The sequence below is a fragment of the Anomaloglossus baeobatrachus genome, chromosome 2 (assembly GCF_048569485.1).
Source record: "Anomaloglossus baeobatrachus isolate aAnoBae1 chromosome 2, aAnoBae1.hap1, whole genome shotgun sequence".
Taxonomy (NCBI): Eukaryota; Metazoa; Chordata; class Amphibia; order Anura; family Aromobatidae; genus Anomaloglossus; species Anomaloglossus baeobatrachus.
Genome location: NC_134354.1, coordinates 514,590,693 through 514,613,254, shown reverse-complemented (window position 1 = coordinate 514,613,254; position 22,562 = coordinate 514,590,693). Strand labels below are relative to the sequence as shown.

The window sequence follows — 22,562 nt, the reverse complement described above, 5'->3', positions numbered from 1 at the left end:
ACACTTGAGAAACAAAATTGTTGAAAATATCAACAATCTAATGGTTACAAGTTGATCACCAGAGATTTGGTGTTTCTTTGTCCACAGTGCGCAACATATTCAAGACGTTTACAACCCATCCTGTTATAGCTAATCTCCTTGAATGTGAACTGCAGAGAAAAATTGATGAAAGGTGGAAACACATGATAGTCCAGATGGTGAATAAGCAGCCCCATTCAAGTTCCAAAGAAGTTCCAGATGTCCTGCAGGCACAGAGTGCATCAGTGTCAGAGGAAACTAGCCATCAACATTTGTATGAAGTGAAATTCTATGGCAGGAGACCTAGAACAACCCCACTGCTGATACAGAGACAGAAAGGTTAGACTGCAGTTTTCCAAAATGTACTGTATGTGAGTAAGCCAAAATACTTCTAGGAAAGCATTTTGTGGACAGATGTTACTAAGATAGAGCTTTTCAGTAAAGAACTTCATTCTACTGTTTACCGAATATGGAATGAGGAGTAGAAAGAAAAGAACACCGTACCTAAAGTCAAATATGGTGGAGGCTCAAAGACGTTATTGAGTTGTTTTGCTGCCTTTGGAAGTCGGTGCATTGAGTGTGTGCAAAGCATCATGAAATCTGAAGATTAATTGAGGACTTTGGTTTGCAATGTACTGCTCCAGTGTCAGAAAACTGAATTTGCGTTCTAGGTCATGGGTCTTTCTAGCAAAATGGTCACTCCAAATATACTTCATAAAATATCAAGAAATGGATGCAAACAAGGTGCTGGAGAGTTCTGAAGTTACCAAATCTCATTGAATACCTGTAAGGAGATCTTAAAATTGCTGTTGGTAGAAGGCACCCTTAAAATATGAAAGACTAGAGCAGTTTACAAAAGAAGACTAGTCCAAAATTTGAGTTGAGAGGTGTAAAAAGCTTGTTGATGGCTATAGGAAATGTTTGATTGCAGTTAAATATGCCAAAGGGTATGCAAAAAAATGTTACTTGGGGATGCCAACAATTTTGTCCAGCCTAGGATTGGGGCTTTGTGTGAAATTATGTCCAAATAGCTTATCTTTCTATGGTTCATTTTTTGGTGTTGTTGCAATACACACAAAGGAAATAAGCATGTGTATTACAAAATGTATAAATGCAATCATTTTTTGGACAAATACTTCATTTTCTAGAACTAATTTAAGAGTGCCAACACTTTCAGCCATTATTGTATATGGAATTATTGTAACACAGAATTTGTGAGTGATTACATAAAAAATGGACATCCATATGATTGAAATACCATCCTTGTTGCTAACATCTAAGAAAGGATTATGAAAGCCTGAGTAAAATGACACAAAAATTAATTTAGCCACCAAACGTCAGTAGAACATAATATTTATGCATACTGAAACCGCTTCACATGTTATACTATCAGTGATTCAAGTGTTACAGAAGGGGGACAACTGAAATATGCCTGAATTGTGATTAGTAGGGATGATCGAATACCTCAAATATTAGGCAACGCCCATATTCGCCGAATAGGTTGCCGCTAATCGTCTATTTGCGAATATTCGATATGCAATGTAAGTCTATGGGAAACCCTAATAGTTGCCAAATAGCAACTATTCGGGCTTCCCATAGACTTAGCGTGTGCATCAAATATTCGCATAGTGGCGACCTATTCGTCGGATATTGGCGAAACCGAATATTATCAAATATTTATGATATTCGATCATCCCTAGTAATTAGCTACTGAATATGATGATAGGCAGCAATTTGGAACCGTTGTGAAACATCATGACTCGCTGAAGGGTCCAAGAGAAAAGAGTACCCACTTTGACTTCCAAAGCATGTGGAATTGTGAATTATGATAAGCTATATGACTGCAAAAGGTCTATTGTTCTTGCACAAAGGTTCTCTAGTCTTTTGTCTGCTGCTCCTGAACCAAATGATTTTGGCCTCCATTATCAGTATAACTAATTGGGTAAGACATTTATCTGTGGTGCTACCTAAACAGTAGGGTTTACAAAAATTAGTAGATGAGAGTATCCCAACATAAAAAGAAAATTGAAATTTATGTTCAGAGTAAAAATCAATTAAAGTTGCAGAAAGTGTTCCATAACAATGTAAGAAGGACACAGGTTTGGATTGACACTGGAAGATACCACCTCAGGCATATCCTGTAATGAGTAATCACATCATTCATCCATTATCCTACACAAATCACACAAGGCAAGCAGGTTTCTTTTTTTGTGGTCCACTCAGTATTGTAGTGCACTTGCGACATACAAAACATTTATCTGAAATTATAACATGTTAATAAGATATGCACAATCTGTACAAATACAGTACATAATGAGGTTATAAGAACAAATGAGAAAAGAGTGCAATTTTTTCATTAATTGAAAGCCGGGTTTCGTACTCCACATAAAACCAAACTGTTTTTCTTATTTCTGTTCAGGAGTGCAAGGGAGATTATGAAGAAACCAATGCTGGTGACACCAAGGATTACGACTCCTGAGATTAGTGCGCTGGTGACAGAGTTCATCTGAAACTGCATACTATGTGGTTGAGCTGCAGAAAAAAGGAGATTAATAAATTAATCAATTTATTTATCTTGAGGAAAGTACTGGGTTGAGCCAAAGTAATATATAACAACTAGGGATGATCGAATTCCTCAAATATTCGGCTACGCCCATATTCGACGAATAGGTCGCCGCTATTCGACTATTTGCAAATATTCGATGCGCAATGTAAGTCTATGGGAAACCCGAATAGTTGACGAATAGCAACTATTCGGGCTTCCCACAGACTTACATTGCGCATCGAATATTCACATAGCGGCGACCTATTCATCGAATATTCGCCAAGCCGAATATTGCCAAATATTTGTGATATTCGGTCATCCCTAATAGATACTGCTCAAAAAAAATGAAGGCAACACTTAACCAACCCTGGCAATTTCCATTTTTGCACTTTGCTTTTTTTTCTGATCTTGATCCAAGAGGCATAACTTTTTTATTTTTCTGTGAAGATAGCCATTTGAGGGATTGTTTTTTGCATGATATGTATTTTTGAATGACAGTATTCATTTTACCATACAATGTACTGAATAATGGGAAAAAAATTCCAAGTGGGATAAAATGGTGAAAAAATGCAACTCTGCAACAGTTATTTAAGTTTCATTTGTAAGGCTTGTATTGTGCAAAAAAAGTTACCTGGAAACATGATTGTTCAAGTTCGTATGATTAAGGTATTGTAAAACTTCAAAAGGTTTTTTTATTTAAAGATGCTGTACACCACTTGAGCAAACCCTTTTAAAGCTCTATGGTTGGTGAGCTTTGTGATATATAGCTTTCATTAAGAACCAATTAGTTTGAAAGACATCATCTATGTAATTTTATATACTTTTTTGCTTTCTCTTTTCACCATCTTTCTATTAGATTCCTAATATATATATATATATGATTTTCTAACTTATTTTGGATTTGGTACTGCTGAATAACTCCTTTTTTGTTTATACTTTATAACTTTTTTGGCCCTGTAGCCAATCAGCACCGTCTTCACTCTACCCACCTTTGGACAAATCAGATATCTGTAGAAAGTGATAGTTGCCACAGATCTCACTTCCTCATCATATCAATGACATCTGAAAGAGGGATGCCAGCTCTAATTGGCCAAAGAGATCGCATGACAGCTGCAATACTAAAACTCCTTTAAGTTGTAAAAAAAATTCAGATGTTTGTGATAAAAAAAAAGAAATACTGTTTCTGTCATCACTTTCTGAGAATGCTTTTCTTCTATGGAGCTGGGTGAGGGCTTATTTTGCATCACAAGATGAAAGTTAAATTGATCGCAATCAAGTTGCAAAATAATTCAAGCTGTCCTGGAGGCTCAAAGTGCATCAGTGTAAGTGCAAACTATCCTTCAATATTTTAATGAAATGAAATGCTATGACGGGAAACTCAGGATGACCGCACTGCTGACAGGAGAAAGTTAGGGGTACTTTGCACACTACGACATCGCAAGCCGATGGTAGCGATGCCGAGCGTGATTGTCCCCGCCCCCATCACAGCTGCAATATCTTGTGATAGCTGCCGTAGCGAACATTATCGCTACGGCAGCTTCACATGCACTTACCTGCCCTGCGACGTCGCTCCTTCCTAAGGGGGTGGGTCGTGTGGCGTCACAGTGATGTCACATGGCAGGCGGCCAATAGAAGCAGAGGGGGCAAGATGAGCAGGACGTAAACATCCCGCCCACCTTCTTCCTTCTTCATTGCAGCTGGGACGCAGGTAAGGCGATGTTCCTCGCTCCTGTGGCTTCACACACAGCGATGTGTGCTGCTGCAGGAACGAGGAACAACATCGTAACAGCGATCCTTCCGAAATTATGGAAATGACCGACGCTACACCGATCATACGATTTCACCGCTTTTGCGCTCGTTAATCATAGTAAAAAGGATTCACATACTCTGATGTCGACAGCAGTGGTGGATGTGCGTCACTTTCGATTTTACCCCACCGACAAATCGCTGCCCATGGTGCACAAAATCACGCAGACCCGTCACACTACTTACCTGCCTAGCAGCGTCGCTGTGACCTGTGAACCGCCCCCTTTCTAAGGGGGTGGTTCGTTCGGCGTCACAGCGACGTTACTAAGCAGCCACCCAATCAATGCGGAGGGGGAGAGATAAGCGGGACGTAACATCTCGCCCATCTCCTTCCTTCCGCATTGCCGGAGGATGCAGGTAAGGAGATGTTCGTCGTTCCTGCAGTGTCACACATAGCGATGTGTGCTGCTGCAGAAACGACGAACAACATCGTACATGCAGCAGCAACGATAATTGGGAATAGGGGAGCATGTCAACGATTAGCGATTTTGCATGTGTTTGCGACGATTTTTGATCGCACGTAGGTGTCAAACGCAACGACATCGCTAAAGCGGCCGAATGTGCATCACGAATTCCGTGACCCCAACGACATTGTTTTAGCGATGTCGTAATGTGTAAAGCGGCCTTAAGCCAAAATCCTTCAGTGTCTTCTGCATAGATGATACCAAGTTAGAACTTTTGGTAAAGCTCATCCTTCTGTTTACTGAAAATGGAATGACAACTTCCAAGAAAAGAATACAGTATGTACAGTAAAATATGGTGGAAATTCAAAGATGTTTTGGGTTTAGTTTGCTACCTTTGTCTTGACTCTTTGGAAGGCATTATGAAATCTGAAGATTACCAAAGAATGTTGGATCACAATCTATAGTTTGTTATCAGAATGTAGGGTTTTGACACGGGGTATGAAATGACAAAACAAGGGTTCCTAGGCTGACTCTCAGACTTGAGACCCTGCGCTGTCCCTTATCTCAGAGGTAGGCTTGATGGTAGTCAAATCTGAGTCCCCAGCATGACCCTGACCCCTGTTTGAGCCATGATCTTACTACTCCTTTCCCCACCCATTGGGCAAGCTGGAAACACAGTAACAAAACCCCACAGAAATTACAGGGACTAGGAAGAACAAAAACTCATACACACTGCACTCAAACACAAAGGAGAGACTATAGGTTTACAGCGGAATAAAGAAAAAGAAGGAAGTAAATGCACAACAGGAGAACTTCCACATCACTCAAAACAGCAACTACAGATCACCAAAGACTTGATCACCACAAAGAATCGCTGGAGCTAAGCTGAAGCTATAATCCGTGCTAAGTAGCAATGTTTAGAATCTTATATAGGAAGGAGGTGGCTATGATTGGTAATTAGCAATCTGAGCTCCTAGCAAAGTTCCCCAGGTCAGCAGGAATTAACTACTGCAGGAATGAGTAACAGAGCACATGAAGCAGCCAACACTCATCTGTAGCTGAACAACTAGCAGACATTAGGTTGCCTGTCAGGTCTTCTGTGTGAATAGAGCCTGAAGCAGCTGTGACACATAATGAGTCTGGACCGCATGACAGTTTTGTGTTCTATGTCTTCCAGCTGGAGAATGACCCCAAACATACTTTAAGACACACCCAGAAATATATGGAAACTAAGACCTGTTAAATTCGGAGGTGGCCGTCAATCAGTCTCTATCTCAATCCTATTTAACACTTGTGGAGAGATCTTAAAATTGCTGCTGGGAGAAGTCTAGAGATGAGCGGTGTTCAAATCAAACTGTTTGCCAATCTCAAATTCGACCTGTTTTAGGCGATGTTCGAGTCGTTCGACGAACGCGAACAATTAGCTTCAAGTTCGACATTTTGAGGGTATGTTTCATAATGGTTCGATCACCAAAAGCGTAACTGGCTTTTCACAGTAATTCTGTCATTCAATGTTAATACAGTGGAACCTTAGTTAACGAGAACAATCCGTTCTGGTAGTGTGCTTGTTAACCAAGTTACTCGTTCAGCAAAGCAAGATTTCCCATAGGAAATTATTGCATTGCAGACAATTTGTTCCACAACTTGTTAAATGTCCCATCCTGGTCCCCTATTGTGTCATTCCACAGATGCACAAACACACACAAATACGTACAAACACGTACAGACATACACAAACATACACTCACACACACATATTATGCTCACCTTACCTTCCTGACGTCAAAGGCAGGAGCCGCTTGCCAGCGGAAGCTCTGGGGCATCGGTCACATGGTTACCCGATACACATCTTGTACCGGCGAACTGCAAGTCCCAGGAGGGACGGCGATGGAACGGAAGGTAAGGTGAGCATAATATGTGTGGGTGCGTTCGTGTTTGTGCATGTTTGTATGTGTTTGTGTTTGCCTGCCATTGTTTTCAATGGTGTTTGAAGGTGTTCAAAAGTTTTTGACGAACATTCGTCGAACGTTCGACAAACACACCCGCCGTTCGACGAACAAAACCGAACTCGAACACTAGGGTGGTGGCTCATCTCTACAGACGACCCTCTTTCAATATGAGAGATCTGGAGCAGTCTACAAAAGAAGAATGGTAAAAAAAAATCCAGTTGGGAGGTGTAAGAAGTTTGTTGATCCATAGAGGAGGCATTTTGAAACGTGTTTCATACTTCTATGTCATTTCTTATTATTACATATCACTAAATTATGGACACCTATGATTGGATTTCTATGACTTTGTGGATTGTGTGAGTTGTTACTGAGATCTGGTAAGAAATTTATGTCTACATCATCCTTAGAAATATATCTACTTGAAAAATTTGTGACATGTTCAATACTGTTCAATACTTATTTCACTTGCTATATTTATATATAATATGCACAACTCACAAAAAGTTAGGAATATTTGGCTTTTGGGTGAAATTTCAAGATGATCCTAAAATGCACTCTAGCTATAAAGTTTGGGGTTCACTTCCTACCAAACACCAGGTGTCTGGGTCATGGACTCGAACACAGTCTTTTACCTGTATGTCTGGTTCTTGTTCGAGTTCGGTCACCCAGATAATGAAAAACAGAAACAAAAGCAGGACATACCAGTCTCTGCGCAAGCAGCTGTCACACTACTCCCGAGTCCGCTCAATACATATCATACATATTCACCGCTTCCCCCGCCCACTGTCTATGACAGTATCTTTGATTGGGTGCAGTCAGACTGCCAGCGTGCCAGTGTCTGTGATTGGTTACCCTCACAGAGGCTGTCTGGGTCCCCTAATTGAGTGTAAAAATAAATAAACAAAAAAATTATGTAGGGTTCCCCATTTATTGATACTCAGCGCAGATAAAGCAGATGGGTAAAAGCTGCGGCCCCCGCTGTGTGTGTTATCTTGGCTGTGTATCAAAATACAAGGGAACCCATGTGGCTTTTTTTAAATCAATTAAATAAATAATTCTTAAAAAAAATACATGCTATCTCCCCCCCAATTTTGACACTCAGCCAAGATAAAGTGACAGTTGGCTAGTATTCTCAGTTTGGGGAAATCCATAGTTATTGAGCCTCACCAGTCTAAAAATAGAAGCCTGCACCAGTCCAGAATTGTTCCACAAATTAGATGCGACAAATCGAGCACTCTACTTGGCTCATTTTGATTCTTGTTCAGTGGTAATACAAGTGAATGTAAGAGGTTACTGACAGCTGTGATTTGTCAAAAATCCCTGCTGCCGCTAAACCCTGTATTAGTAATGGGTTTGGGTCTATGAGATCCCCACCAATTACTAATCCTGTAAGTAAAAAGAAATAAACCCAAAACACACAGAAAATCCTTTATTTAAAAAAAAACAAAACACCCTCTTTTACCAATTTATTAATTCCAAAAATACCCAGGTCTGACGTAATCCACAACAAAACGTCCCACGACAATCTCGGCCCTGCTACATACTGAAGTTTCAGTGCGTGGGCATATTAGAAAACATGAATGACCGCTGTGGCTTCAGGCAGACACTGATTGAGCTGCAGTTGTGAGTGGAGATTAGCTGCGGTCACAACTGGAGGTCCCCATGGTATCCCACCCATGCTCGCAGGTAACCTCACTTCAGGAGTCACATATTGAACTGACATAGACCGTCATTTCCTTGCAGAAAACTGTGTTTTTTTTGCCAAGACCCAACCATCCATGGGCTTGCTCATTACTAATTCTAACCTTTTCAGATGAACCTAATGGGACTTTCTCTAAACCTTTGAACGCACATGTCCATCTGTTCAATGTTTCAGTACTTTTTGTACAACTTGCTGTTCTCTAAAAAGGAGCTTAATGGCAAAATTTACAATGGGTGTTTGATCCATGAATCGCCCAATAAAGTTTGCAGGTCAATTAGAATTGGTATTTAAATGGTCCTCCTCATTGTGCTGGTCACATTTTGACATCATGAGACCAAGACGACCCTTAAGAATTGATCAACAGTACGTCACCTAGATGCTTCAAGCATGATGTTTTCAGATGGAATGGGCCACTGAGCTTAGAGTGTCACAGAGTGTCATCAGCAGGTTACAACAGAGATACGAAGAGAATGAAAGTCACAGAAAGGAATAGAAGCGGACAGCCTTTGGCCAAATCCCATACTGATGACCACTTTATTGCAAACAATGCCCTTCAGAACTGGATGATGAATGCCACACAACTCCAGGTACTGCCTTACCAAACAGAGCCATTGGGGTAACAACAAAGTAATAAGACTGGTATTTGCTCCTTTGTTTAAGATGAAATGGGATGAGTCATACCAGAGTACAATTAAATGTCCAGTAGGCCACTGGTATACATTTTTCTTAGCATTCTATCACAAAACATAATGCATGTGGGTGGCATAAGGGCTAATGTCCTGGAGTGGATACTGCGCTCCCAGTCCAGCATTGGAAAGCTTGTTTAGAATTAGTAGGTCTGCATTGGTCCTCCATTCTTTTTATGATTAAGATCAGGATTACACTGTGCACATTTAACACATGTGAAAATGTCTGAAGATGTCATGGGGAATATTTTGCTCATTGAAAAAATAAGAACAGCTGTAGAAGAGGATGCAGTGTGAATATTTGAAGTTTTCAATTGTTTGACATTCAACTTGAATGTGCTGCATGATGACCAAGATTAACTATGCGTTTTGTTTCTCTTTTTGTGGTCATCCATATTGTGTTGATGCAGATAATGGTTGCTGTATGTCCCAAATTAAACAGTTCATTCTCTCACAATTTCTGAGTGCTGATGAGTCTGCAGAAAGTTGAAATCAGCAACAGATAATGAGCTCTGTTCACAGACCATATAAAAAGAGCACAGCACATCTTAGTGAATGGGCTGTTACAAGAAAGTTTCAAGAGGTTCACATTTCTTGTATACAAGTACGAACATACAAAAATGTGAACAGGAAATGGCCAGCAGTTCAAAGCTTATATTGCAGTGGCTGAACTGCTGTAATGACCGTTACCGGCAATTGGAATTTTAAAGTGTAAATGTTACTATCAAGAGATGACTTGCTGGAGCGTATTTATTAGAGATGAGCGATCCTGATTGGCAGAGATAGGAAAATTATAAAATCTCACGATCTTTGGCCGGATCGGGATTGGACATACGAGCATTGTCCGCAAAAGTCAGCGATCTTGCCAAGGATAAATAAATGATTGGATGAGAAAAACCATCCTCTCCCTGCCCATCACAGTCATGTCATCACCATCACTGTGGGCTGCCATTAACCTCTTGCTATCCCAATTGCCACCGTATCAGGGCAATCAGGAAAAGCCTGGTAAAGATTTGGGATCGTCGCATCTAGTGGATGCAACAATTTTGGGCGGCTGCAAGCTATTTTTAGGCTGGGGACTGCCAATAATCATAGGTCTCCCCAGCCTGTGAATACCAGCTCCCTGCTGTCGTGCTTTATCATGGCTGGGTATTAAAATTGGGGGGAACCGCAAGTTGTTTTTTAAATTATTTATGTAAATCATTTTTAAAAAGCCACATCTGGTCCCTTTTATTTTAACACCTAGCTACGATAAGTGCATGGCTGGGGGCTGCAGCCTGCAGCCATGGCTTTATCTGTGCTGGTATCAATACAGGGTGACCCTACGCCAATTGTTTTATTTATTTTTTTTATTTATCACCAGTATAAGGACACAGACAGCATGTGTGATTCCATCCAATCACAGATGTTGTCTCAGAGGGTGTCAAACGGCAGCCAGTCAAAAATGCCGGTAGAAGAGGAAAGCAGTGAATATGTATTAATGATAATTGTTGGACCCAGAAGTAGCGCTGCAGTCATGAGGGATGTGGTAAATATTTACTACTTTAATCCTTTTTATTTTCTTTCTTTTACAACCACCCTGCACCATTTTACAATTCATCACTTTTGCGCCCATTGAATTTAAAGGGTTCAGCTAGGATCAACGATCGGATCAGCTAGGATCATCAATCTAATCGTGATCTCAGGCAAGATCGGCGATCTTTAATCGAACCAATCTTTGTCAGGATCGCACATTTCTAGTATTAATTACTACAGTAAGACTACGGGCTAATGAAACTGGAACAGGAAAAACAGACAGGTAAAAGCTATTATAAGATGATTAATGAATGATTACCAACTGATCCAAAATAGATAGAGGAGCACTGCTAAAGAAATCTTGAATGCACTGTAAGGGGTACTTTGCACGTTGCGACATCGCTAGCAAAGGCTAGCGATGCCGAGCGCGATAGTACCCGCTCCCGTCGCACAGGCGATATCTTGTGATAGCTGACGTAGCGAACATTATCAATACGGCAGCTTCACACGCACTCACCTGCTCTGCGACGTCGCTCTGGCCGGCGACCCGCTAAGGAGGCGGGTCGTGCGGTGTCACAGCGACATCACATGGCAGGCGGCCAATAGAAGCGAAGGGGCCGAGATGAGCGGGACGTAAACATCCCGCCCACCTCCTTCCTTCCGTATAGCTGGTGGAGGCAGGTAAGGAGATGTTTCTCGCTCCTGCGGCTTCACACACAGCGATGTGTGCTGCCGCAGGAACAAGGAACAACATCGTATCTCCTATTGGTGTGACATTTAAATTATTGAAATGAAAACGACCGACGCTACACAGATCACCCATTTTCGACGCTTTTGCTTATCGGTGCATCTAGGCTTTACACATTGCAACTTCGTTACCGGCGCCAGACGTGCGTCACTTTCGATTTGACTCCGACGATATCGCAGTAGCGATGTTGCAACGTGCAAAGTACCCCTTAGAGCTGCCTGACAGATATCCAGAAAGTGATGGGGAATTGAATCTAGCTGTGTCCACTACGTAGCCTGTGGAAAAAGGTGCTCTGGTCAGATGAGACTGAAGGAGAACTTTTTGTGCTAAATGGAAAACTGTATGTGTGCTGGAAAACTAACAATGCACTGAAAATACAATTCCCACAGTGAAACATGGTGGTATCAGCATCATGCTGTAGAAATGTTTTCTTTGGCAGGGATAGGGAAGCTGGTCGGGGATAATGGGAAGATGGATGGAGCTAAATAGAGTGCAACCCTGGAAGAAAACCTGTTGGAGGCTGCAAAAGACCTACAGTAGACTGGGGTATAGTTTCACCTTTCACCAAAACAACGGCCCTAAATATACTGCCAGAGCTAGAATACAATGGAATAGTTTAGATCAATGCATATTTATGTGTTTTAATGACCCCATCAAGGTCCAGACCTCAATCCAATTAATAATTTGTGGCAAGACTTGAAAATTGTAGTTCACAGATGCTATCCATCCAATTTAACTGAGTTAAAGCTATTTTGAAATGCAGATTGGGCAAAATTTTCAGTCTCTAGGGGTGCAAACCTAATAAACACATACCGCAAAAGACTTACACCAGTAATTGAAGCTAAAGGTTGATCTATACTTTATTAACTCAGGGGAACGGAATACAAGTGCAAATCACAATTTTCAGATATATATTTGTAGAATATTTAGAAAATAATGCATCATTTCTAGTGATGCGTGAGCATGCTCGGCACAGTACTCGATTAAGCATTGAGATGCTTGAGACACTCGGTACTTGCTCAAGTATGATAGTACTCAGGCACCATGCTCGAATCCCAACCCCACATGTTTTGAGGCTATTTTCAGTCACTAAACATACAGGGATTCCCTGCCAAAGAGAGTAATGCTGTAGCCATGTTGGCTACTGGCATTACTGTGATTGACTGACCGCATAGCATCATTGGGTTGATATAAGACTCAGTGATGCCATGCTCGGTGCACTTTACCCAGAAATAGTGTAGGGAGAGTTTCTGCTGGAGAAGGAACAATGTGTTATAGTGTCACAGTACCTGCTGGTGCAATATCAAACCGACAGTCCTATTCAGGCAAAATTGAAATACATTATATTTTATACTAATACCGCTCTTAGTCTACAATTAGTGTAGGGTTAACTTCTGCAGTAGGGATAGTGTAACATTAAACCAACAGTCCTTTTCATGGCAAATTGGAAAATAATCTGTTCTCTAATAATGCCTCTGTTAGTCTGCAATTAATTTAGCTTTAGCTTCTGGAATAGGGATAGTGTATTTAGGTAGGGTTCATTGTGATACATACCATGTTGCTGCCACGCACAGCCAACAATCATTTTCAAGGCTAAATACCATTTTTAGCTGTGTACATAATTTAAATGTGCAAGGTGTGCGGTAAGGGAAGTGAAAGTGGATTTTTTACTGAAGGTGGTGCATGATGGGCCTGCTGAGGAAGCAAACAAAACACATGCATCATCTAGACCTAGCTTTCCATCCCACTGTGCTGCGCGTACCTGTTACCGTGCTTCTGAATGCCCGACACTTTCAGTCAGGTGCAGTAGACCTCTCTGAAGGCGGGATGCATACACCTGGCTTCATACTGCGCATGACCCGAAGTGCTGGGCATTCAGAAGCGCGGTCACAGCAAACCCAGGTACACGCGGCACAGCTGGTGATGCATTGAATAACATTTTAGAGAGTAATGTCTGCTCACTCGAAAAATTGGGTGCTCGAAAAAAGAAGAAGTCAAATAAAGGTAGATTATTTTCGGCACACCATTGGTGAAATAATAAGAATCCAAAGAATAATATTTGCAATATAAGTTCACTTTTTATTTTTAAAGCAGAAAAAAAGGGGTAATAAAAGAGAATACAGATGTCCAGAGACCAACGTTTCGGTCTTTCTGGGCCTTTATCAAGGTGCTTATCTACAATTGATACAAAACATCAAATCAAAGAATATAGTATACACATAAAACATAAGATAAATCACATCGTGATAGACAAAAATTTGTATCTGCTTGATTTACAGTGGAGTCATGTAACATAATCATAGAAAATGAGAATATTAGGACCATTACTTAAGCGGGCTTTACACGTTACGACATCGCTCAAGTGATCTCGTAGGGGTCACGGAATTTGTGACACACATCCGGTCGCTTTAGCGATGCCGTTGTGTGTGACACCTATGAGCAATTTTGCATCGTCGCAAAAACGCTCATCGGTGATATGGGGGTCCATTCTCAAATATCGTTACTGCAGCAACGAAGTTGTTCCTCGTTCCTGCGGCAGCACACATCGCTCCGTGTGACACTGCAGGAACGAGGAAGCTCTCCTTACCTGCCTCCCGGCCACAATGCGGAAGGAAGGAGGTGGGCGGGATGTTCGTCCCGCTCATCTCTGCCCCTCCGCTTCTATTGGGCGGCGGTTCAGTGATGCTGCTGTGACGTCGCTGTGACGCTGAACGAACCGCTGCCTTAGAAAGGAGGCGGTTCGCGCCAGTCACAGCGACGTTGCAGGGAAGGTAAGTCCGTGTGACGGGTCCGGGAGATGTTGTGTGACACGGGCAGAGATTTGCCTGTCTCGTACAACCAATGGGGGTGGGTACGCACGCTGGCGATATCGGTACCGATATCGCAGTGTATAAAGCGGCCTTTAGTAAACAAGAACAAAATTGTTGTCTCAGAGGCATAGTTCAGACACATCACATCAGTCCAATAGGGTTAAACAAATGAAAAAATGAATGAATGAATGAAGGAAACCACAGGTTTGCTATACCTGGAGAGTCTGTGTGCACAGTGTCTTATGCCACTTTTCTAATTTTATAAGACACTGTGCACACAAACTCTCCAGGTATAGCAAACCTGTGGTTTCCTGTATTCATTCATTTTTTCATTTGTTTAACCATATTGGACTGATGTGATGTGTCTGAACTCTGCCTCTGGGACCTCTTGTTACAATTTTGTTCTTGTTTTCTAAGTAATGTTTCCTAATATTCTCATTTTCTATGATTATGTTACATGACTCCACTGTCAATCAAGCAAATCCCCTTTTTCGTCTATCATGATGTGATTTATCTTATGTTTTATGTGTATACTATATTCTTTGATTTGATGTTTTGTATCACTTGTAGATAAGCACCTTGATAAAGGCCCAAAAAGGCCGAAACGTTGGTCTCTGGCCATCTGTATTCTCTTTTTTTCCCCTTTCTTTTCTGCTTGAAAAATAAAAAGTGGACTTATATTGCAAATATTATTCTTTGGACTCTTATTATTTCACCAATGGTTCATTGAATAGCATGCTAGTATGCCCCTGTGGGCATACTAACATGCTAAGATGGCAGCTAGTCGGGGAATGTAATGCCCTTGGGACTAGTCACCGCGCTCATTAGCATAAGGGAAAAGATCTTTGGAAATACTTTTTCTAAAGATCCCTTTATCTATGCTAGTGTATACAGGGACAGTTAAGCAGGGATTAACAATATACACCCAGAACTGCTCGTGGTTTTGGGTGCATATTGCACCTGACAGGTTCCCTTTAAGTCAACAAGTTAGGAAGAGGATGGCAAGAGTGAGGAAGGGGAAGACAAGGTGATGAATAATGAAGTCATTGACCTAACCTGGCAAGCTAGTTTGTAGAGCAAGCACAACAACATAGAAGAAGAGGGATCTGCATCCCTACAACCGGCAGAAATAAGCAGTGAATGTGGCCAGAGGGAGAAGGTAGGCAACTGTTCCCCAGAGCACCCATATGCAGCAAGATCTCAGGCAAAGGGTTAGGTGTTCCCCAGTCTGGTGCTTTTTTACATAAATTGCAAAAGACAAGAAAACTGTCCTTTGCAATCTGTGCTGTACCAAGCTCAACAGGGGCCAGACCACTATCAACCTGTTCACCACCAGCATGCTAAGGCACATGTCAAAAAGGCCCCCAACTAGGTGGGCTGAATTCCTAGGTTCACAATCAGTGCCTGCAGGTGATTTCACTGCCCCTTCCCCTGTGCTATGTGCTGGGCAATGTGCCACACAGGATGCAGGTGGAGATGCCTCCTGCCCTGCACCTGTTGTTGCACATTTCAAAAGACATCAGCTTCCGTTTTCCAGCACATATTCAGGTATCTCTACTCTAGGCTTTGGAATGCAAGTGAAAAAACCCAGCCACCCACCCACAGGCTCAAACACAAAACTGACACATTTCCAGACTGCTTGCCCTGGAAATGTTGCCATTAAAGCTTGTGGACACTGTGGCTTTCCGCAACCTATTGGTGGTGGCAGTCCCTTGGTATTTAGACCCCAGCTGTCACTATATCTCCTGGTGTGCTGCCCCCACATTAAACGAGCATGTCCCCCATAACATCACCATAGCACTGACCAACGCAGTTACTGGGAAGGGTCAATTAAGCACCAACATGTGGACAAGTGCTTGTGGCCAGGGATGCTACATGTCCATGATAGCACCCTGGGTGAACTTTGTGGAGTCCAGAACCGAGTTAGACCCTGGGACGGCTCATGTGCTACCGACACCTAGAATTGCAGGCCTAGTTCCATTAGCGCTTCTCCCACATCCTAAAATAGTTTCTGCTCCCCTCCTTCTCCTCTTCATCCCCTTCTCAAAATTGTCATCCCTATCAGTCGCAAGCGGAAAACAATGCAGCACTGCCTCAGTGAAGCAGTAACAGACTCTGCTGAAACTGATATCTTTAGGTGACAAACAGTACACCGCATCAGAGTGTTGAAAGGTCTAACAGACCAGACAGATCTTTATCTTTTGCTGCTCGACCTCCAATCAGGCATGGTCCTGTGTGATAATGGCATTATCCTGGCGGCTGTTCTGAAGCTTAGCAAGCTGACACACATACCATGCCAGACCATGTGCTCAACTTAGTGATTTAGCACTTTCTGAAAGCCTACCCAGATTTGCCTGAGCAATTTGTCAAGGTACGGAAAGAATGCACCCATGTCTGGAAGTCAACTACAGCTACCGCCAGTCTGGCATTGCTGCAACAGCTCTTGCAAGTGCCAGCCTACCAATTGGTTTGTGAGCTGCCCACAGAGGGCAGTAGTTGAATAGCAGTTACAGCATGCCTGTCGGTAATCCGGTCAGCCTCCATGTATAAGAACGGACAAGTGGGGATGGATATCTGACTTCTTTTCTTTCCCCAAAACTTTAAGGACTTAACCAAGATGGTGAGCTATGATGACACCATGGTTAACATAACCAACTTGCTTCTGTTTCTACTTGAAATGCTTGCTGCTCACAATTAAAGAGGAGGCTTTGCATGTGGACAAGGTGGAGATGGAGGAAAAAGGTACCCAGAGTGAGACTACCCCGCCCAGCCTCATCTCAACTTCTCACTGCGGATTGGGTAATAATAAGGAGGAGGCTGAGAAGCAGGAGGAGGAGGAGCAGGAAATGGTTATGTGCACTACACAGGGTACTAATAACATCAGCATCTTGCCTGTTCAGCATGGATGGCCTGAAAAGGATCAAGAGGAGGAGAGGGAGGAGGAGGAGGAGATAGGGAGCCGTCCTTCTGGTGGTGACAAGGAAGTCATGCCTATTAGAAGTCTGGTATACATGACAGTCTTTATGTCCCACTGCCTTTCCCATGACCCTGACTATATACGTTTTTTGGCCAACACCAATTACTGATTGTGCACCCTTCTCAACCAAAGGTACAAGGAGAACTTTCCATCTGTCTAAGAGGGCTAGAGGGCTACAAAAATGGTGCAATATTAGAAGGTCATAAATGAAGAATTGGTAAAAAAAACAAGGAGTAGAGAGGAGAGAAACACACAGCAAAACCAACAGAAGCTGGCAAACATTATCAAAGGTCTGAGATAGTTTCAATAGATATTCCCAGTGCACAGGCCCTGATGCATGGAGGGAAAAGTTTATGAAGATGGTTAAGGAGTACTTAGCTGACCATACCACCATCCTTTGTGATTCCCCTCTGCCATACAGCTATTGGGTATCCAAGCTAGACATGTGGCAAGAATTGACCCTCTACGACTTGGAGGTGCTGGTGTGCCCTGCCACTAGTGTTTTGTCTGAGTGAGTTTTTATTACCACAGAAGACATAGTAAGTGATAGGCGCAGCTGCCTATCTACTAAAAATGCTAACACGCTGACATTTATCAAAATGAACAAACTGTGGATTAGCCCAGATTTCTCAACTACCCTGGATGACAGCAGCTGAACCTAAAGGAAATTTTAATGTTATTTTTATTGTGGTGTATTCAAATGCACTGCTTCCTACCGAAACAAGGGTATACAGTCATTGTTTTCTTCTTCTTTGTGCCTCCTCCACCATATTAATAAGGTCAAGATACAAGTCTTGATCTTAATTTTTTAAAGTTGTATATGATGCCCTAATATATTATTTTTACAGGCCTACCTCAATTATTCTTTTACAGCCTTTTTTATATATACACTCCAAGGGGTAAATGTTATTCAGTCCTTACGTATCGGTAATACCAGTCCAGCAGTCCCCTTCCTTAATAATGGGAAATAAACATTTTCCTCTACATGTCTTCCAGAGTGTCTCAGAGTATTTTTTGTTATCCCTTGCACATTGGCTTTACCAGTTTTTAATAATTAGAAAAGAAATGTTTTCTGAGTCTCTTCTCTATGTCTCTTCCAGGGTGTATCTCAGTGCCTCCATCTAGTTTTTGACAGCCCTTGCACATAGTACATGCACTGTAATAATAGTCACACTCTTTCCAAATGCGGAAAAAATGCTTTATGAGGCCCTCCTCTATGTCTGTTCCAGGGTGTATAGGAGTGCTTCCTTGTAATTTTTAGCAGCACTTGCATATAGTGCATACACTTTAATATACTCAGAATCCCACTCATTGCATATGGGGAAAAACTATTTTCTGAGGCCCTCCACTATGTATCTTCCAGGGTGTACGGCAATGCCTTCTTTAGCCCTGTGCGCACTAGCAGTGTTTGCCCGCAGATTTACCCGTGGTTTTGCTGCGGAAATTTCTTGAGAAATGTTTGAAATCTTTCTGCAGACATTTCCCAGCAAAACCTATGGGAAAAAAAATAGCTGTGCGCACACTGCATTTTTTTCTCAAGAAAATTCTTTCTGAAGATTTTCTTGAGAAAATTTCTTGAGAAAATGTGCATGTCACTTCTTTTCCGCAGGTACCTGCGGAATACTCCCGGTATTTCACTCAATTCACTGTCATGTAATCACAAAATACTGGGGGAATACTGCAGGTAGCAAATGATGTGCGGTATACCCCCGGTATAGCCGCAATTTACCTGCGGTAATGCTCATCACTGCCTGCAATTTTGCAGGAAGTGATGTCATTATGCCAGGAAGAGGAAGCGGAGCAGAGTAAACACACACGTCACACTCCCTGGACGCCGCACAGAAGCACTTCCGTGTGACCTCTAGGTGCCCGTGCAGTCTGTGTCCCGCTCCAGCCCCGCCACTGCCAGCACTGCTGTGTGTCAGTGTCTGCCCACAGTATCAGCAGCTTGTCATGCTGCAGCGCAGGCAGACACTGACACACAGCAGTGTGTGCAGCCGCGGGGATGTCGAGCACTGCTGTCAGGAGGTGAGATGAGATCATTACCTGCTGTGATGATCTCCTGCCTCCTGACGTCACCACGGTCACTGCTTCTATGCCCGTCTCACGAGCGGCCCGAGACTGTCACTAGCGGTGACGTCACGGGTTCTCGCGATACTGCTGACAACGCGGCGGGCATAGAAGTAAGTGACAGCGCTGACGTCAGCAGTACAGGAGATGATCACAGCAGGTAATGATCTTATCTTTCCTCCTGACAGCAGCACTCATCATCCCCTGCAGTGACCTGGGCTATTGATGTTAGCTCAGGTCACTGAATTGCTCTCCCAGCCCATGGGGAACATTCTGTTCTTCATTGAATGAGACAGTGACTATGGTATGGATCGCCGTGGGACCCCCCCTTATTGGATTACGCCGGACATGGAATTGATTGTTCTTTTCAATAAATTGGTGAAAGAGGGAATGTGGGGAGTGTTTTTTCAAATAAAACTTTTTTTGTTGTCTATTTTTTATTTCCTACTGACTGGGTTGGTGATGTCGGGTATCTGATAGATGCGTGACATCACGAACCCCAGGGCTTGATGCCAGGTGACATTACACATCTGGCATCAACCCTATATATTACCTCATTTGCCAACGCACCAGGGCAACGGGATGAGTTGGGGTGAAACGCCAGGATTGGCACGTCTAATGGATGTGCCACTTCTGGGGCAGCTGCGGCCTGCTATTTTTAGGCTGGGGAGTGTCCAATAACAGTGGACCTCCCTAGTCTGAGAATACCAGACCACAGCTGTCCGCTTTACCTTGGCTGGTGATCCAATTTGGGGGAGGACTCCACGTTTTTTGTTTCAAATTATTTATTTAATGTAAAATAACAGCGTGGGGTGCCCTCTGTTTTGGATTACCAGCCAAGGTGAAGCTGCCAGTTGTGGTTTGCAGGCTGCAGCCGTCTGCTTTACCCTAGCTGGCTACAAAAGATGGGTGGACCTCACGTGGTTTTTTTTTAATTATTTATTTATTTTATGGCTAAATACAAGGCTAGACACCCTTTTGTGCCACATGAAAGTCACTAAAGGGTGCCAGCTTAGAAAATGCAGGGTGGTGGGACATTATATAGGTCTTTCTCATCTATCTATCTATTCATCTATCCATCTTTCCCTCTATCCATTATCTGTCTGTCTATCGATTTTCTACCTATTATCTATATTATTTATTGCAGTTACAGCATAAAAAAAACTCGCAGGGACCAGCCTGCGGAAAAATCACGGCAAAACCGTGGTAAAACCGTGGGAAAAACGCATGCGTTTTTCCTTCGGTTTTGGTGCGGTTTTTTACCGCAGGTGCAGAAATCTTAAACTCCCAGAAGTTTCTCAAGAAATTTTCTTGAGAAAAATCACTTTTCTAGTGCGCATATAGCCTTAAACATTTCCTAAGCCTTGCACTAAGTGCATGGGTCTTAGCAGTGTATGAGAGTCAATGTTTTTAAACTTCTTTCTCCAGACATGAGTCTCTGTGAAAATGGCCAAGGACGGTGCCTCACCATGCATTTCCCGCATGCGTAGGTCCTCCTCTTTCAGTAGTATATACTTTAATACTTATTAACATTGCTGTTAGCTGCATACAGTAAGTTGAACCCTTCACCCCGGGGCAATTTTCCATTTTCATTTCTTCTAAGAGCTATACATTTTTTATTTTTCTATCAATATATCAATACTAGGGCTTCTTTTTTGTGGAACAAGTTGTCCTTTCGAATGACATAATTCATTTTAAAAAACAGTTTACTGGAAAAGGGGAAAAGTTACAAGTGAGATGACATTGCAAAAAAAGTTCAATTTCATAATTGTTTTTTAGGTTTTTTATTTAATGTGTTTACTATATAGTAAATCTGACCTGGTAATATGATTCCCCAGGCCAGTATTAGTTTGCAGATACCAAACATATAGTTTTTTTTATTATTTAGGCTGCTTTCATACTACATTTTTTTAACATGCGTCCTGAACATTTTTATGCTGCAAAAGCGGATCCTGTTTTTCCAAAGAGAAACACATGTAAACGCAAGTAGTATTTTACAGGATCCTGTCACTTGAAATTGTGGGCGAGGAAATTGGAGTCATGTGATCGGGAGTGAAGAGAACTGAACGAGACAGAGAGAGACAGATAGAGAGGGAGACAGACAGACAGAGAGAGAGAGAATACCACACTCATCGTCACCGCCTACACCGGCACTACCGCACCCAACATCACCGCACACACACAGGCACTACCACCCCCATCATCCCAGCACACACCGGCACTATGGCCCCCATCATCACCGCACATATCGGCACTACCGCACCCATCATCACCACACACACGCAGGCACTATCATGCCCATCAACACCGCACACACCGGCACTACCGCACCCATCATCACTGCACTCACGCAGGCACTACCACCCCCATCATCACCGCACACACGCAAGCACTACCGCCCCCATCATCACCGCACACATGCAGGCACTACCACCCCCATCATCATCGCACACATGCAGGCACTACCTGAGTGACGTCACCGCTGACAGCGCAACTCACTTCAGTTGCTGCATGGAGCTTACAGCGAGCGGCGGTGTTCTACGGTCGCTTCTGTCAACTTCATGTAGCAGAGCTGGATGCGTCGGAGACCTCGTGTGGATTACACCAGACCTGGAGGGGTATTTGGGGATTTTAATAAAGTGGTGAAAGAGGGTGGGTTTATTTGTCTTTTATTTCAAATAAAGGATTTTTTCAGGTGTATGTGTTTATTTACTTTCACTTTCAGGTTAATCATTGGGGGTGACTCATAGATGCCTGCCATGATTAACCTAGGACTTAGTGGGAGCTATGGGCTGCCATTAGCTCCTTATTACCCCGATTGCCCCCACACCAGGGCAATTCGGGATGAGCCGGGGAGAGTCCCGGGACTGTCGCACCTAATGGACGCGGCGATTCCGGGCAGCTGCTGGCTGATATTTTTAGGCTGGGCGGGCTCCCCATAACGTGGGGCTCCCCATCCTGAGAATACCGGCCTTCAGCCATGAGGGTTTATTTTGGCTGGTATCAAAATTGGGGCCACCGCACACCATTTTTTTTAAATTAGTGATGTATTTATGGTACTACTCAGCTGGCGTTCACAGGAACTTCATCTTGACATTAACAGGGGTCATCAGCTGACCCCTGGTTGCCATATCAACCAATCGGCAGCCAGTCATCACATCACAGGTCCACAGATGGGAGTGTGCTCCCCGCCAGCGCATGTTAGATCACGATGTCAGAGCTTGACGAGGCAATCTATTTAGTTAAAGGGTTGATCGCTGTTAGCTTCACATACTAGCTGATCAGATCAGCTGACATGTGAAAGAGAAGATGCAAGCTCAGCGCGTGAGCTT

At 42.8% G+C, this 22,562-nt stretch overlaps 1 protein-coding gene across 1 annotated transcript in view; it reads right to left on the bottom strand.

Moving 5' to 3' along the window:
- Nucleotides 1-2,310: 2,310 nt before the first annotated feature.
- The window catches only part of LOC142290334 (zona pellucida-like domain-containing protein 1), a 249,459-nt gene continuing 229,207 nt past the window's right edge, over nucleotides 2,311-22,562 (bottom strand). The window contains exons 10-12 of the mRNA XM_075334296.1: nucleotides 21,999-22,004; nucleotides 18,829-18,838; nucleotides 2,311-2,530 (exon numbers count right to left, since the gene is read on the bottom strand). Of these exons, the coding sequence (XP_075190411.1) occupies nucleotides 2,375-2,530; nucleotides 18,829-18,838; nucleotides 21,999-22,004 (172 nt within the window). The 3' untranslated portion in view covers nucleotides 2,311-2,374. The remainder of the gene's footprint in view (nucleotides 2,531-18,828; nucleotides 18,839-21,998; nucleotides 22,005-22,562) is intronic.